The 14,203-nt window shown below is 42.4% G+C and overlaps 1 protein-coding gene and 1 long non-coding RNA gene across 6 annotated transcripts in view; one reads left to right on the top strand and one right to left on the bottom strand.

The window, feature by feature from the left end:
* The window catches only part of CACNA1C (calcium voltage-gated channel subunit alpha1 C), a 1,037,023-nt gene that overhangs the window by 58,431 nt on the left and 964,389 nt on the right, over positions 1-14,203 (bottom strand). For 4 of the 5 annotated variants that reach the window (XM_072650128.1, XM_072650131.1, XM_072650129.1 and 1 more), the window contains exons 31-32: positions 12,286-12,369; positions 11,594-11,677 (exon numbers count right to left, since the gene is read on the bottom strand). In XM_072650128.1, coding sequence (XP_072506229.1) covers positions 11,594-11,677; positions 12,286-12,369 — 168 coding nt within the window. The remainder of the gene's footprint in view (positions 1-11,593; positions 11,678-12,285; positions 12,370-14,203) is intronic. The other variant, XM_072650132.1, reaches the window with a different exon arrangement.
* The window catches only part of LOC140530973 (uncharacterized), a 99,909-nt gene that overhangs the window by 55,727 nt on the left and 29,979 nt on the right, over positions 1-14,203 (top strand). Inside the window, exons 3-5 of the long non-coding RNA XR_011976206.1 lie at positions 9,418-9,515; positions 11,888-11,950; positions 13,627-13,775. This is a non-coding gene — a long non-coding RNA (uncharacterized lncRNA). The remainder of the gene's footprint in view (positions 1-9,417; positions 9,516-11,887; positions 11,951-13,626; positions 13,776-14,203) is intronic.

Here is a 14,203-nt window from a genome sequence, read left to right as displayed (position 1 = left end):
AGGGTCTGCAGGTCATTTAGAAACCACAGTTTGGACTTTGGGTTCCTGCTTCACAATCATTTCTGGACACCAAGGTGATTTCTGGTGGATCCATTTCCCTGGTTTGTCTGGTATCACTGGTATTTGGTCAGTAAGCTAAAGCATAGCCCCAAAAGACAGACAAAGAGATAGACAGACAGACAGAAACACACATACATGTGCATACAACACACACACACATATACACACACACACACCAGAAAGGATGTTTTATTATGTATTTTGATAACATATGAAGAAAACCTTTTGCAATGATTTCTAATGCCCAACAAGTGATAGCCAGAATGATGAACTTGGTGTTGCTAAAGGAGCAGGGGGTGTGTAGCTTTTCTATAATAACCATGATGAGCATAAGGTAAACTAGATGCAACCCCACCCACCACCCCCAAAGATAGCATAAGATCATTGATTCAGAGCTGGAAGGGATCTTGGAGGTGATCCAGTTCAGTTACTAGGGAGTGTTGGCCTTTGGCCTTCTCCTGGCTCCACCAAGTGGCATGGAACACCAAAGCAAGCAGGTTACTCTAGGGCTTGATTGTCCTCTGGGCTATATCCCCTTCTGCAAGACGATCAAACTGGAGACTAGTTTGAAAATCCACTAAAGTCATTTACAAAGTCATCAAATCAAATAACCCTATTGCAAATCTAAAATGTATATGATATTGAGCTAGGTATTAGATGCATGTACTCTAGGAATTTCCAGTCTGGTTCATACATTGGTTGGTCCCAAAAAGTTACTTCTTGGATACTCTCTTTGTCCTTAAAGCCTTGCCTGGTTATGTGAAAGATAGCATTGGGTTTCATTGTCTACTGATGGCAGCTTTTTAGGTTAGCATTTTGGGAAACCATCTGCCAACAGTTGGCTGGTAGTCCGAAGAAGCTGAAGTTCATTCATTCTTTCATTAATTTATTCTTTATGGGTCCATTCTGGAAACACTGAAACTGAGAAGGAATGTACATAGAGTAAGTTTCCTTAAAGCCTCCTATTATGGAAGTCCAGGGACTTTTTAAGCCTTTCCTTTCTGATGGGAACCTTAAATGCTAGCTCTCTGCTTACTTAAAATGACCAGGTTTTAATGGGATAATGCCTCCATGAACATTACCCAAAGGGTGAGTTACTGAGCAGTCATTCCCTCACATCTCTCTTTCTTAACCAGACAGCAATTTTCTGGGGCTATGAGATGCTAGAGTAGTTAACTCCATTTGCAGATGCAAATGATGTGACTAAGAACAGGTTATTATCACTCTGTATCTAAGAGACAGAGAGGGGAAATTTTCAGAGACTCCTAGTGACAGGTTCCAGCTGTAGGTTAAGAGCAAATTTAAAAAAAAGTAAATGACTTGTACTTCAATTTATTTATGCAAATTACCCTTATTTGGCATAACTACAAATTGCAATATGGACAGCAGTGGAGAGTTAATAAAGGATCCATTTCCCCCTTATGGCTAAGAGTTCCTTTTCCTTGTTTTTAAGTTCCAGGGGGAAAATATAGAGATTGTGAAGCATGCCTCAGAAGATGAAATCTCTTCTAGGAGGGTGTTTCAGGGACTGTCTTTTCTAAACTTCGTATCTTCTCCAGTACCTAGCCCACAACTCTGTACGTAATGGGTGCTTAAGAAGTATCTGTTGTGGCTACAATTGTTTCCTTACATTCCTCAATGTTCCATGTTTGGGATTCCAAGGGATGGGTCCCAGATGTCAAAAGGCAGATGAGGCAAAATTCCCATTAGGAGTGGGATAGAGAAAGGATGACTGTGTGGCTGTCAACTGCTGGGACAGGTTTCCTAATCACTGCATTTTCCTCCTGGAGTTAAAAAAATGTATCTCATAGCTATTGGGGAATGGATTCTTTGCTAACTGTACAAGACCTAGTAGGGTTGTGGAATGAGAGTTTCCAGGGTTACCTGGTCTCTAAGCAGGATAGGTCTACATGACCTATCATAACATAACATACATAACATAATCAGGAGGTGCTGGACAAGTCACCCTAGCCGTTTTTCCCTATGTAAAGTGAAGGATTCGAGTAGATTAGGGGTGAGGAACCTTCGGCTTTGAGGCCACATGTGGCCCTCTAGGTCCTTGAGTGTGGCCTTTTGACTGAATCCAAACTTCATAGAGCAAATCTCCTTAATAGAAGTATTTGTTCTGTAAAACTTGTACTCAGTCAAAAGGTCGCACTTGAGAATCTAAAAGGCCACATTGTTGCCTCAAGGCCACAGGTTCCCCACCCCTGAAAGGTTCCTTCCAGTTCTAAGGCTTTCTATGTCCAGAGATTCACTCGGGATCTACTAACCCTCAAGAGGTCTGTTGATAGGTTTTAGCTGAGTCTTGGAACTTGGATGAAAACACATGATGTCTTTATTTTTACTGACCTCTAATGAAATTTGGTAGTGCCTTCAGTTAGGAATGCAGGCAACAGGTATGCTTCTGTGTAGAAGTCCACAATCCTCACTAGACTGTCAAAGGGGTCTGTGACACAAAAAACCTTAATAGCCCGTGGTGTATGTTTAAATTGGGTTCTCAAACAAATCTTGATGCTTCTAGGATTTCCTGGGATTGCAAGTCATTGCTACCTTCTTCCCCTGTCTGGAAAAGGGTAAAGTACATAGATGACCTAAAGGAGCAGTTGGAAGATTCTGAATACCTCTGGGGGAAGTCTGATATATTTGGGCAATCTTTATACGTTTAAAGGACTGTTATGTGTAAGAGGGATTCAACTTGTTCTCATTGGCATTAAAGGGCAGAACTAGGTGCATGGGGTAGAAATTGCCAGAGGAGAAATAGATTTAGGTCTCAGGTCATGAAAAATACGTCTATGATTAGAACTGTCCAAAAGTGAAAATGAGGAAACAATGATGTCTCCCCCTCCCCAGTGAGGTCTTCAAGCACAGGCTGGAGATGTAGAAAGAATTCCTATAAAGATGGACTAGATGATCTTTGAGGTTTCTTCTAGCTATTGGATTCTGTGGTTCTGTGACCCTGCTGGCCCACAGTCACAAAGGACAGAATGAGGCCTGGACAGTCCATATGAGGTCCTTTGAGATTCTGAGCCACCAGTAAAAGAGCACAGACTGTTGAACTCCTCTGGAAAAGCCTAATAAGAAGAGAAGTACAGCTGTAGGTAACCTCCTCCTAATGCCCTTAATTGAACTCTCTGGGTTACTTTGTGGACCACCAGTTCTGTCAGGCCCCAAAGGTAAGGCTGGAAGTGAATCCATCTTATTTAAGGCCTTGTTCCAATTCGTTCTGGGCCTTTCCTCTTTGCTACCACTAGCAGCAAAGAAGTCTTCTGACCTTGCCTAATGAGCATGAGATTAAGGTTATATATGGATATATTGGAAGAGAGAGGTGTTTGAAGTAGTTGGAGGCAGACAAAGCTAATCCTGGTTTGGAGACATGGGAAGAGAGGGAGAGGAACAGCAGAAACTAACGGGACCAGAGGACTTAAGATACGCTTGGCACCAAATTTTGATAGCCAGCATGTAAGCCTAAGCAGCAATCATCAGTAGGAAAGAAGACACTTACAAACTGGGGTGTCAGGATCGCTAAGCCCACAGAAGTAGGAAAAAGGTCAAATGCTCTCCAAATAGGGAAATATATGGAGACAAAGCAAAGTGCTTTAGGATGTACATTTTGATTTCGACTGTGGAAGGAGGAGAAGGGAAAATGATTAAAGGCCTGGAGTGAGAAGAAAGGGAAGAGGGATAAAGGAAGGGAAGAAAATAGGATAAAAACCAGGGAAAAATAACAATGAGAAAATACAGGGTCCGAAAGAGACAGTTTACATTCCTCCGTCCTAATCTATTGTGTAATCTCTGTTACAAGCGTTCTTGGCTTTATCGTATATGGCTGTATTGAAGCTATGGCAGCAGAAGGGTATCCTAAAACCTACTCAACAGGGGTTCTTTTTCTCAGAAGGAACTACTGAGAAAAGCTGGACTTTCTGGTAGCTTCTCAACTGTGATGGCCTGCTACCTTATCCTTTCTTTTTGTCTTGAAATAATGAAGTCTAGCCTGTCTGGCCTCTATTATCATCTGCATAGCTGACAGTTCAAATAATTGAAACCACATGAAGCCTCAAGGGTCGCTATATACCTCTCCTAGCAATACTATGGGCTCTTTAAGCTGGGACAAGTTCTACTGTTTTTCAAGGAAACATGTAGGTAAAAAACAATTGTTACAAAATTGCCATGGTGTTTTTTTGTTCCCTTAGGGATGGTAAACAACCCCCAGATCATTAAAAAAAACACTTAGAAAATTCATATGAAATAAATGAACAAAATGTGTTTGTCAGTACCACTAACAATATCAAATAATTCAGGATTCTAGAAAGAATCAGTCTAGAAGAGGACAGTGTGTGTGTGTGTGTGTGTGTGTGTGTGTGTGTGTGTTCATCCTTCGTTGCCAAAGAAGACCATGCCGTCACAGAAATCATGACATGACTTGCACTTGACTTTGTTTTGAGTGAGGGAGGGCTGTGCAGGTCATCAGCCTCAATTCTCCTCCAGAGCCATCTGAATCCAGTGATCAGATATTCATCAGGATGACTGGAAATGACCCAGGATGAGGCAATTGGGGTTAAGTGACTTGCCCAAAGTCACACAGCTACTGAGTGTCAAGTGTCTGAGGTGAGATTTGAACTCAGGTCCTCCTGACTCCTGCACCGGTGCTCTATCCACAGCACCACCTAGTTGCCCAGGAGGACAGTGAGAAGGACAGACAAAGAGATGTTTCTCAGAAAATATAAGTAATCTCAGAATACTCTCAGTAAGGATATGGGTGCATGGCATGTCAAAGGAAATGGTTATGTTTTTTCATCTCTCTACAATCTGTTATGGGAGTTTGGTTTACTGTTAGGCACTTGGGAGAGGCAGAGAGACACTGACCTCTCTGATAATGTTTATCCTTGGTGCTTGTGTAATCTCAGGTAAACTGCTTACATCTTTTTGCCCTGACAGTTTTCTGGCATATAAATCAACCCAAACTCAATCTGCTGAACAGCCACTGCTCATCTACTATGGGTAGATGGACACAGATAAATGATTCTATAGGTGAATTAAGCATTGGGTCTCCTTTTATCCCTATTTTCTCTATGGAAGAATTCTGCAAAGCTAGGAGAAAGAGAGAGGAGAGAGAGAGAGAGAGAGAGAGAGAGAGAGACAGAGAGAGAGAGAGAAGGAGAGAGAGACAGAGAGAGAGAGAGACAGAGAGAGAGAAAGAGAGAGACAGAGACAGAGACAGACAGAGACAGACAGACAGACAGACAGAGAGAGACAGAGAGACAGAGAGAGTATGTGCAATAAAGGAGATATAGGAAAAATTAAAAAAGGAAAAAAACATATCCAGAGATAAAAGTGGGATAGAGGTGCTAGAGAATTCCAGTGAGTTAAAAATTAAATTTAAGATATTCTCCAAAACAGAGGTGGCTCTGTGAACTTGGGATCAAAGGCAGCAGTTCACTTTCTAAAGCAAAGGATTTGGAGAAGACTCCTGATAATTTATTTAGCCTACTTCTATTTCCTCCAACTGTATTTGACCTTAATGAGCCTAGTTATTTTGGAGCCTGTAAAACTAGCTGCATAAGGGAGACCAAATACTCATACCAGCTACCATGAATTATAATTCTGTGCTTCTGGCTCAGACACCTTCCTTTAAGTCTTTTGATGCCCATGGACCCTTCAGAATAAGAGTTTTAAGTGCATAAAATAAAATACATAAGATTATAAAGTAAACCAGTGATTTTCAAATATAGGTAGCTAGGTGGTACCGTGGACAGAGCTGTATTAATACTAGCACTCCTACAGAAAGGATAAAACTGATCTCTTTCTTATAAATATTAAAGGCTCCTAAAGAGGATCTCTTGATTTTGTATACACTTGCTAAAATAAGCCTGAAGACTCAGCTTTCTAAGAAGCTGTCTGTATAAGCATCCAAAATTTCAAGTTATATAAACTAGATCAAACCCAGCTGTCAAATTACCATTTATCATCAGTTTAGCTTCCATCAAGCTAATGCCTAACTTAAGTAGTGATGTCATTATTTTCCTCTGAGATAGAAACTGGTAATAAAAAGAGCACCAGGGAAAGTTTCAAAAGGGGACAGGGAAGGGGATGACAAGGGCAATCATGCTCTTCTCACATTTTTTCATGGACTGGACCGGTCTTCCTTAACTCATGACTTCTTAGCTAAGTAAACTCTTCCTCTTCTCTGTAACTTATGAAAAACAAGCCCAGTGGCACATGAAAAAAAACCAGTGAGAATGCTAGACTTGGGAGTTAGCAATCAGAGTCCTAGCTCTGTCATTAACCTTTGTGCTCTTGGGCAAGCTACCTTATCTCTTCAGGCTGCCATTTTCTTAGCTATAAAATAAGTGGGTTTGATTTAGAAGATCTCTAGGGTTCTTCCACTTGAGGTTCTATGATTCTATAATATAAACTATTCAGCTTTTCTAATTTCACCCACTCCACTGGCATGCCAGTCCTCAAACTAAACATGAGTTCAATTGCTCAATCTTTCCTCTTGCAGCAGCTTTGGCCACCAAGGAGGATAAAGCCAGGGCTGACCATAGCTGTGCCCTCTCCTCAGCTCCCTCCCCAGGAGGAGGGAAGGGCCCTCAGGCTGGAGATGTGCTCTCTGACTCAACTCTGGGTGGGTGGATGGGTGAATGCTGTCCGTAGTTCTTTCTCTGACTCAGCTGTCTTTCTCCCATCACTCTAGAAGCAGATGCCCAGAGTAAGGACCAAACTTCATTCTTCCCTGCTTTGTGTGTACATTTAGAAGGGATCAGACAGCAAAGGCAGTGGGGAGGATTGGTGAAGGACATAGTTCCTGCTATCTAGGTCAGAAATATTGGGGTTGACTCCAGGGACTGGAGATAGAATAAAAAACTATTTCTGTAGAATATGATGGGCATGATTTTTTCTTTTGGACTATCTTCTGACAGCTGCACCTTTTTCTTTTCTGACATGTAGTTTTCTCCTCCTATTTTCTTAAATCACAGAGGTACCAGGCATGTCAATAGAGCTAGCAGATGTTATTCCCTCATCCTTCATGCCCAAGCACCAATCGTTAGAGAAACTGATCCTATGTTCATGGAACAGCTATCATTTGGACATCCTCAAGAGCTTATTATGGCTCTTTTTCTTCTTTCTTTTTTGGTGGTGGTAGTAGGGGGAGACAATTGGGATTAAATGACTTGTTCAGGGTCACACAGCTACTAAGTATCTCAGGCCGAACTTGAACTCAGGTCCTCCTGGTTCCAGGGCTGGTGCTCCACCTACTGTGACATCTAGCTGACCCTTATGGTTTTTCTTACTGAACAGCATCAATATGCATTGAAAAATTAAGTAACTGTCTCAGGGCATGTGGCAAAAGATTTAGAAAGTCGTGAGCCTTGGTGAGAAAGTCTAAGTAAAAGCCTAAATAAAGCAGGCAATTCTCCACTAATAAATTCCCACTTTAGATCCATCTTACCCTACCACTACTCCATGAGTGTGGTTCCCACAAACTTCTGTTTCTTCCCCAATGTGATAATTTAGAAATTCTTAGCTTAGAAAGAACTGGTCTTCTTTCCTTCTCAACAGTGCTCCTTTTTCCGAATCTCAGCACTAGTCTTGTCCTGTTCTAAGGAGACTCAGATTGCTAGAGCTGGAGGCACCTTAGAGCTCCACAGAACTGAACCCCTTCATTTTAGGGAAGAGGAAGTGGGCCCAGGAAGTTGATCAACATTAGCACAATTGTAGCAGAACTAAGACTGGAACATGTTTCCTCATTCTTACTTAGTTCATCCCATCTAATTAGCAGCATCCTTGGTCCCAACCCCTCCTAGTTAATGTGATAGAATACCCAAAGTTATTCTGAATCTCCTTTTCACCTGAAAGACAGATGATCAGTCTCATTTCTACCTATAGCTTTTCCTAAGGAATCCAAGTAAACCCTCTGTTTCCCATTGTTATCAACATTGAAAGCTCTTAGGAAACATCTCAGGGGCTCTTGATTTGATTCCAGGACATCTAAGTTTGCATTATGTTGCTTTGGGTAGACACAACTGGTGGTAGTTATAGACAGAAATGTAGGCAGACTTGGGTGAAGTCCATTAAAGGAAAGAAAAGGGGTGCCTGAGGGACCCGGGTGAGGACTGAGATGTATCTGTCCCCGTTAGAGTTGGGGCAAGCAATTTAAGTTTTCTAAGCCTTGATTTCTTCATCCATAAATGCTTGCACTAGATGACCTGAGCTGAAGAGGTTGAGGCCAAATGCCCAGATGTACATGTGGGCTCTCTCCCCCTTCTGCTAGTTGATGAATGGTTATCAACATTTTAATGATCTAAGGAAAAGAAAGTAGTGGAAGGAAGTCCTGAAATCCTTAGCCTGCTTCTAGCAAGTCTTAATTTTGAAACCCTTGACCCTACCTTGATGCTCCAGGGCTTGGAATAGTGGCTTATCCTTTTTCCTCTTACTTGGTAGGGGAGGAGAAATATGCTCCTCATGTTCCAGGCTGAGACTTCAATGGATTCTCCTATAGAAACATTAGGGTTGGCCAGGTAACACTGGATAGAATGCCATGCCTGAAGCCAGGCAGACCTGGGTTCAAATGTGGCCTCAGATATCCTTGATGTGACCCTGGGCAAGTCACTTAACCTTGTTTGCCTCAGTTTCCTCATCTGTAAAATGAGTTGCAGAAGGAAATGGCAAGCCACTCCAGTATCTTTGTCAAAAAAACCCAAAATGCGATTATAAAGACTCAGACATACATGACTCATAGAAACATTCTTGTATATTGTGATTAGGTTCTATGGTGCTGCCAGTCTGGAAGTATGAGTTAAGAAGAACTTTCGTGGGCTAGCCTAGTAACCACCATTTATAATATTGTTACTGTGGGGAAATCCAGTTCAAGTTCCAAACATCTTTGTTTATGAAGTTTTGGAACATAACCTTCACAATTTGGGGACTGGTTCTATTGCCTTTCAAGAGACATGTAAGACATGTTAGTCTTTTTCCATTCCAGAACTATAGAAGAGTTCATGCAGAAACTAGTCATAATTCAGTGACTTACTGAAAAGATTCCAGGGTGTCACTCAGAAAGGTGAAGCCCTGATTCTGAGTTCTTTTTACCCAGTCAAGGCTCCCTTTTTGGGTTACTGTATCAAAAGTGTAGAAGGGATCTCAGAGGTCATTTAGTCTAATCTCAACCTGATTCAGAATCTCCTCTGCCACATCCCCTAAAAGTTGTCATACAACTAGCCTCTATTTGAGGTCCTCTAGAATGAATACAGATTTATACAGATAGAAACCTTGGCAATTGAATATATCTTTCTGATCTTCCTTCTTCAGGGGATTCTCAAAGATAGAACCATCTGACTCTTCTCCTTTTTCCAGAGTTCAAACCTGACATAGTCCTCATCATAGTCATCTTAATCAACCAAGCATCTCTGTGGTCCCCAGCACCATCTTGGATACATATAAAGAGGTTTAAGGTATGGTCTCTCCTTTGGATGAACTTGCTCCACTTAACAGTCATGCAGACACAGGATTCCTTTCCTTTCACAACAGAGAAGGGACAAACCTCAAATATTTGACAGAAATGGAGTTACCCCAGAAGTTCTTTTGCTAGAGTTCAGAGTCAAGAGTTGGGGATACATGGCAGCTGAAGTATAGGCTTGGTAAATAGGCCCAGTTTAAATACTGACCATAGGCAATGCCACCTATGTGCCTATCTATGTATATATAAAAATAGTATCCCCTACTTCCCTTCCCCAGCCCCATACCTCAACTCCTCATCATGACAACTTAGGCAAGAAGTTTTACCTGTAATAGGCTAACAGGTCATCACTGAGAACTAATGTTAGGGTTAGAATAATATCTCTAGGGATATTATTAAGCTACTGCAGCTAGATATATACAATAGAGATATAGATATTGGAGGGCCTGAGGGCTCTAGGGAAATTTGGAAATAATTCAGGATTCCCCAGCAGACAATATTGATGATGGTAGGCAGGGGACTAAGTAGGGTAGAAGAGGAATTTTAAAATTATCTGAGGGTCTACAACCAAAGGAAGATGAGGAGGAGGTACACACATGTTTGCACTCACATGCGCATGCACACACACACACAGATACACACAAGATAAGACACATGGGGTCCCCAAAGATAGACATCTCTCTAGGGTCAGAGGAACAGAGTTGACTCCTTAAAGATCTATCACAGCTTTTAAGAGAGATGACAAAATTGAGGGGGGCAGGCATGGGAAGGGAAGGAGAGTAGAAAGTAAAAGAGGAGCAGGTGTTGAAAGTCATTCCTGCTCCTCTCAAAGTTCACCTGCTAGAGGTGGAAAAGAGTTGTAGGCAGGGAAACAAGACAACCATTTTTTTAACTTGGCTGAGGGTATGGGAGCCAAATAGAGTAGGATGGGAGACTGCAGGGTAGGTGGAGGACTTTCAAACATCTTAGATCAAAACTCATTCTAAAACTACTGCTTGAGGCTGTTATTCAACCACTCAATGGATCAGAGGAGTGTGCATACATTATTAAGATTCTTAATTAAAGGAAGATAAAAACAAAAAACACATGTTAAGAGAGACTTGCCTATAAAGAGAGAAGATTTAAACATGCCAGGTAACAAAGAGACATGTGCAGAAATCGATAGGAACTGTATAGTAGGAGGGAACTCTTTAGAGGGGATGCGGCAGAAGGCCGCAGAGTACAGGGTGCCAGGGTCATCCTCCATCTGAGGTTAGTGTGAATGGGGACAGAACTGTAAAAAGTGCCAAGACCAGCTGCCTGGTTTTACAGTCAGAGCCACATGGCTTTATCAAGGCTCTAGCAAGGTGATCTTGCAATGGAGCAAACAGAGATCTGAGTGTGAATCTGATCACTCAAATCATCAGTTGATCCACAGGATAAAGAATCAAGGCTCCCCGACTTAAGGAAGTTTCCAGGAGGAGGAGCCAGACAAGCTTTCCTCTTCAAAGGCTGTTGGAGCTTAAATGAAGGGGAACCCTATTCAAGATGCTCCTTGGTTTATGGAAAGCTAAAGGAAGAGAGGATTCCGGCTTCAATTCCTTGCATGGCCCACCTCGAAAGAGTTGATGCTCAGCAGGCTGTGGGGTGGAAAGGGCTGGGGGTGCTCAGGCAGTTTTGGCCTTCCTCTGAAGAAGGAGGGTCAGATTGGGTACAGATCTTTGACCCAACAGTTGCCCAGCAGTTGGAAAACTCCCATGTCTTTCTCATTCCACATGCCCCTGGCTACTTCCTGCCATACAGTTTTGATTCATGCCAGGCTGATTATGAAGGGGGGAGAGGAAAGGAAAAGATGCAACAGTTAAAAAACAAAATAAGGAAAGGGGTGAAAAATAGGAACTCATTCCCAAATAAGGGGGGAAAATAATCAAATGAAAGCAACAACAAAAAAGAATCATTTAAATGAACAACAAAAACAAAACCCAAACACCCTTAAAAAAAAGAACATAGGAGGGGGAGGGGAGGAAAAATTGCTCAAGACAAATGAGTGTTAGAGCAGGCACGGACAGTTAGGTACAGACGCCATTTACTTACGTTTACCTCGGTGATTGCTATATCAACAATGCTACCCACAACAATCAAGGCGTCAAATGTATTCCATGCATCACAGAAATAGTGCTGCATGTGGCAGAGAAGCCCAGGAGAAAAAAAGAGAAGAGAAAAAAACCAACAAAACAAACCAACAACAAAGGAAGAAAAGAAAATAAAAAAAAAAATATAAAAAAAAGCATGAAAGGGAGAGAAGAGAAAAAAATAAGAAAAGAAAGAGGTTACGGTGGGCATCTCCAATCACCTTTTTCTTTTTCTTTTTTTTAAACCACTCTATAGGTCTGGCAGCTGAAACCTGTGTCACGTTCGGTTCGAAGGGCAGGCGGAGAGGACTGACAAAAGGTGGGTTAGTTCAATGGTTACATACACACAGATGTGTAGGCCCCTTCGAGCTGGTGGGAAGGGAGCCCACCTGCTCCCTTCCAACTCATTTCTGTGCACTTGGGGCCCATCACAGCAGGGCAGAGCTGGGACATGTGGGAGGAAAAAAAGGAGGAGAAATTCCTGCTTTTTTCCCCCAGAAGTACGGCGGCTTCAACAAAAGCAATGACTAAAGGGTGGGAGTGAGGGGTACAGGAAATAAAAAGAGAGAGAGAGAGAAAGGGAAACAGAGGAAGAGAAGGAGGAGAAAGTAGGAGAAGAAGGTGGTATCCTGGGAAGGGTAGAGTAATACTCACATTAGTCTCACTGAGAATGACGTCAATAATGCTGCCAATTACGATCAGGAAGTCAAAAACATTCCAAGGATCACTAAAGTAACCCTACATAAGGGAGGGGCAGGCAGGATGGGGATTAAAAAGGAATGTTAGACAGACAAAAACAGTGCAACATCACCATTAGCATCACCTTCTGCTGCTGGAGCTTCATAACTCAACTTTGCGTGGCCAGGAGCAGGAGTATAGGGAAAGAGGGCAGTGGTGGGGTGTCTAGTCTAAACCCTCTACCCCTACTTTTTCCTTGTTGTCCCACCTAATCCCAGCATCCCTCCTAATCCACCCTCCCGAAAGGCAGGAGAAAGACAGCTAACTTCCTTTTCAGGTATGTTGTGTTTGGGAATTAAGGGAAAGAGGGTGGGAATAGGAAGGGGAGGGGAAAGTTGAAGTTGAGATTGTCCAGGAATATGGCTGGTCTCTATTCTCCACTCAGTTCAGCATCTCCCTGGCCTTCACCCTACCCACTCTTACTCCAGTTCTTGGTGGTTAGCAGGGTCCATCTCAGAGACAGCAGTGAAAGAGAACTGACAATCATGACCAATGGGGCTGTGGCCCCATGGATGATGTTAGAGGTTAAGAGAAGCAGTAAAAACCAAGATAACTGCACCCAAATGGGATCTCTAGTCTACTTAGCTCTGAAGTATCTCACACAGAGGGTAGGGTGAAAAGTAAATGTAGGCTTAGATGAAGAAAACATCCACAATGAACCGGACTCTATTCATATCAAATACAAGTCCCAGTTTTCACAGGCTTTGCTATTGAAAGGAAACATAGTTCCAGTTAGCCTCATGTGTAGGCAGTGTGGGTACCATTTCAGGGCTGATATATACCCCTCCTCCTGCTCCCCACCTGATAACTGATGATGCCTGGAATTCCATAGTTAGAAATTGATTCCTGGGGAGAGGTAACATATTAAACACCTCAGTGTGAATGAGTTTATCAGATTGTTCCCAGAGACTAGGTGTCCTTAGGGATAAAGGTGAGGAAAAGAACAGATCACTGGACTTCTAGAGATGGGAAGGGGAAAGAGGAGGTATATTTTAAGAAGGAAAATGGCACAGAAAAGGGAGGAGGAAAGCTGAGGATGTCAAAAAAATTCACCTTCCTCAGAATTTTGTCTGAGTTGGTGCTGCACAGCATGTGAACCTGGACATGGGTTTTATATTTTAGATCTAGAAACAGGGGACAACTCTGTGTTCCCAAATGACACCTCTGCGTATGAGGATAGCCTGACAACAAGGGGAAGCTGGTCCCATTGTCTCAAGACTCTATCCTCAAAGTTGTAAACTCATGGTTTCCCACCAGGTGCCTGGGCCTTTCCCATTATCTGCAATGAGTACCCACAATACTATGTATCCTGTCAGGCTGTAATTTTCCCTTTTGCACCCTCAAGATGGCATTCAGGAGGACACCCTGAGAGCAACAACCCGCAAGTTTAGTGCTGGCTGTTCCAGGTAATTATGGGTTGTGACTAGCAGAAATATTAACATCACCCTTCTAGCTAGGGTAAGTAACATGAAATGTGTCCACAGATCAACTCTGAAATCCATAAGGTAAAAATAATGCAACTAATTAAGACAAAATCAGTAGGCTCAGCTTGAGAATTAATTTCTATAGTGGTACAGGGATAGAATCTCAGATGTAGGAGGGATCTCAGAGGGACTCTACTCCAACCTTTGGGGATTTGGGATACCATCACAAACATGTATGGAGCACATATCAGGTATGCTGGCAAATGGTAGCCTGGGGGCAGGGATTAGGGGAGAATCCTGTTTATCATTTCCCAGTGGCCAAATAGGAATGCTCCTCAAGGATGTCCCAGAATACACCTGACTACTGCCTATGGGATTCTATGCTTTTTCTATTCCACTAGAGAGGCCTT

Source organism: Notamacropus eugenii, chromosome 3, assembly GCF_028372415.1.
Source record: "Notamacropus eugenii isolate mMacEug1 chromosome 3, mMacEug1.pri_v2, whole genome shotgun sequence".
Classification (NCBI taxonomy): Eukaryota; Metazoa; Chordata; class Mammalia; order Diprotodontia; family Macropodidae; genus Notamacropus; species Notamacropus eugenii.
This window is presented reverse-complemented; position numbering and strand designations above follow the sequence as displayed.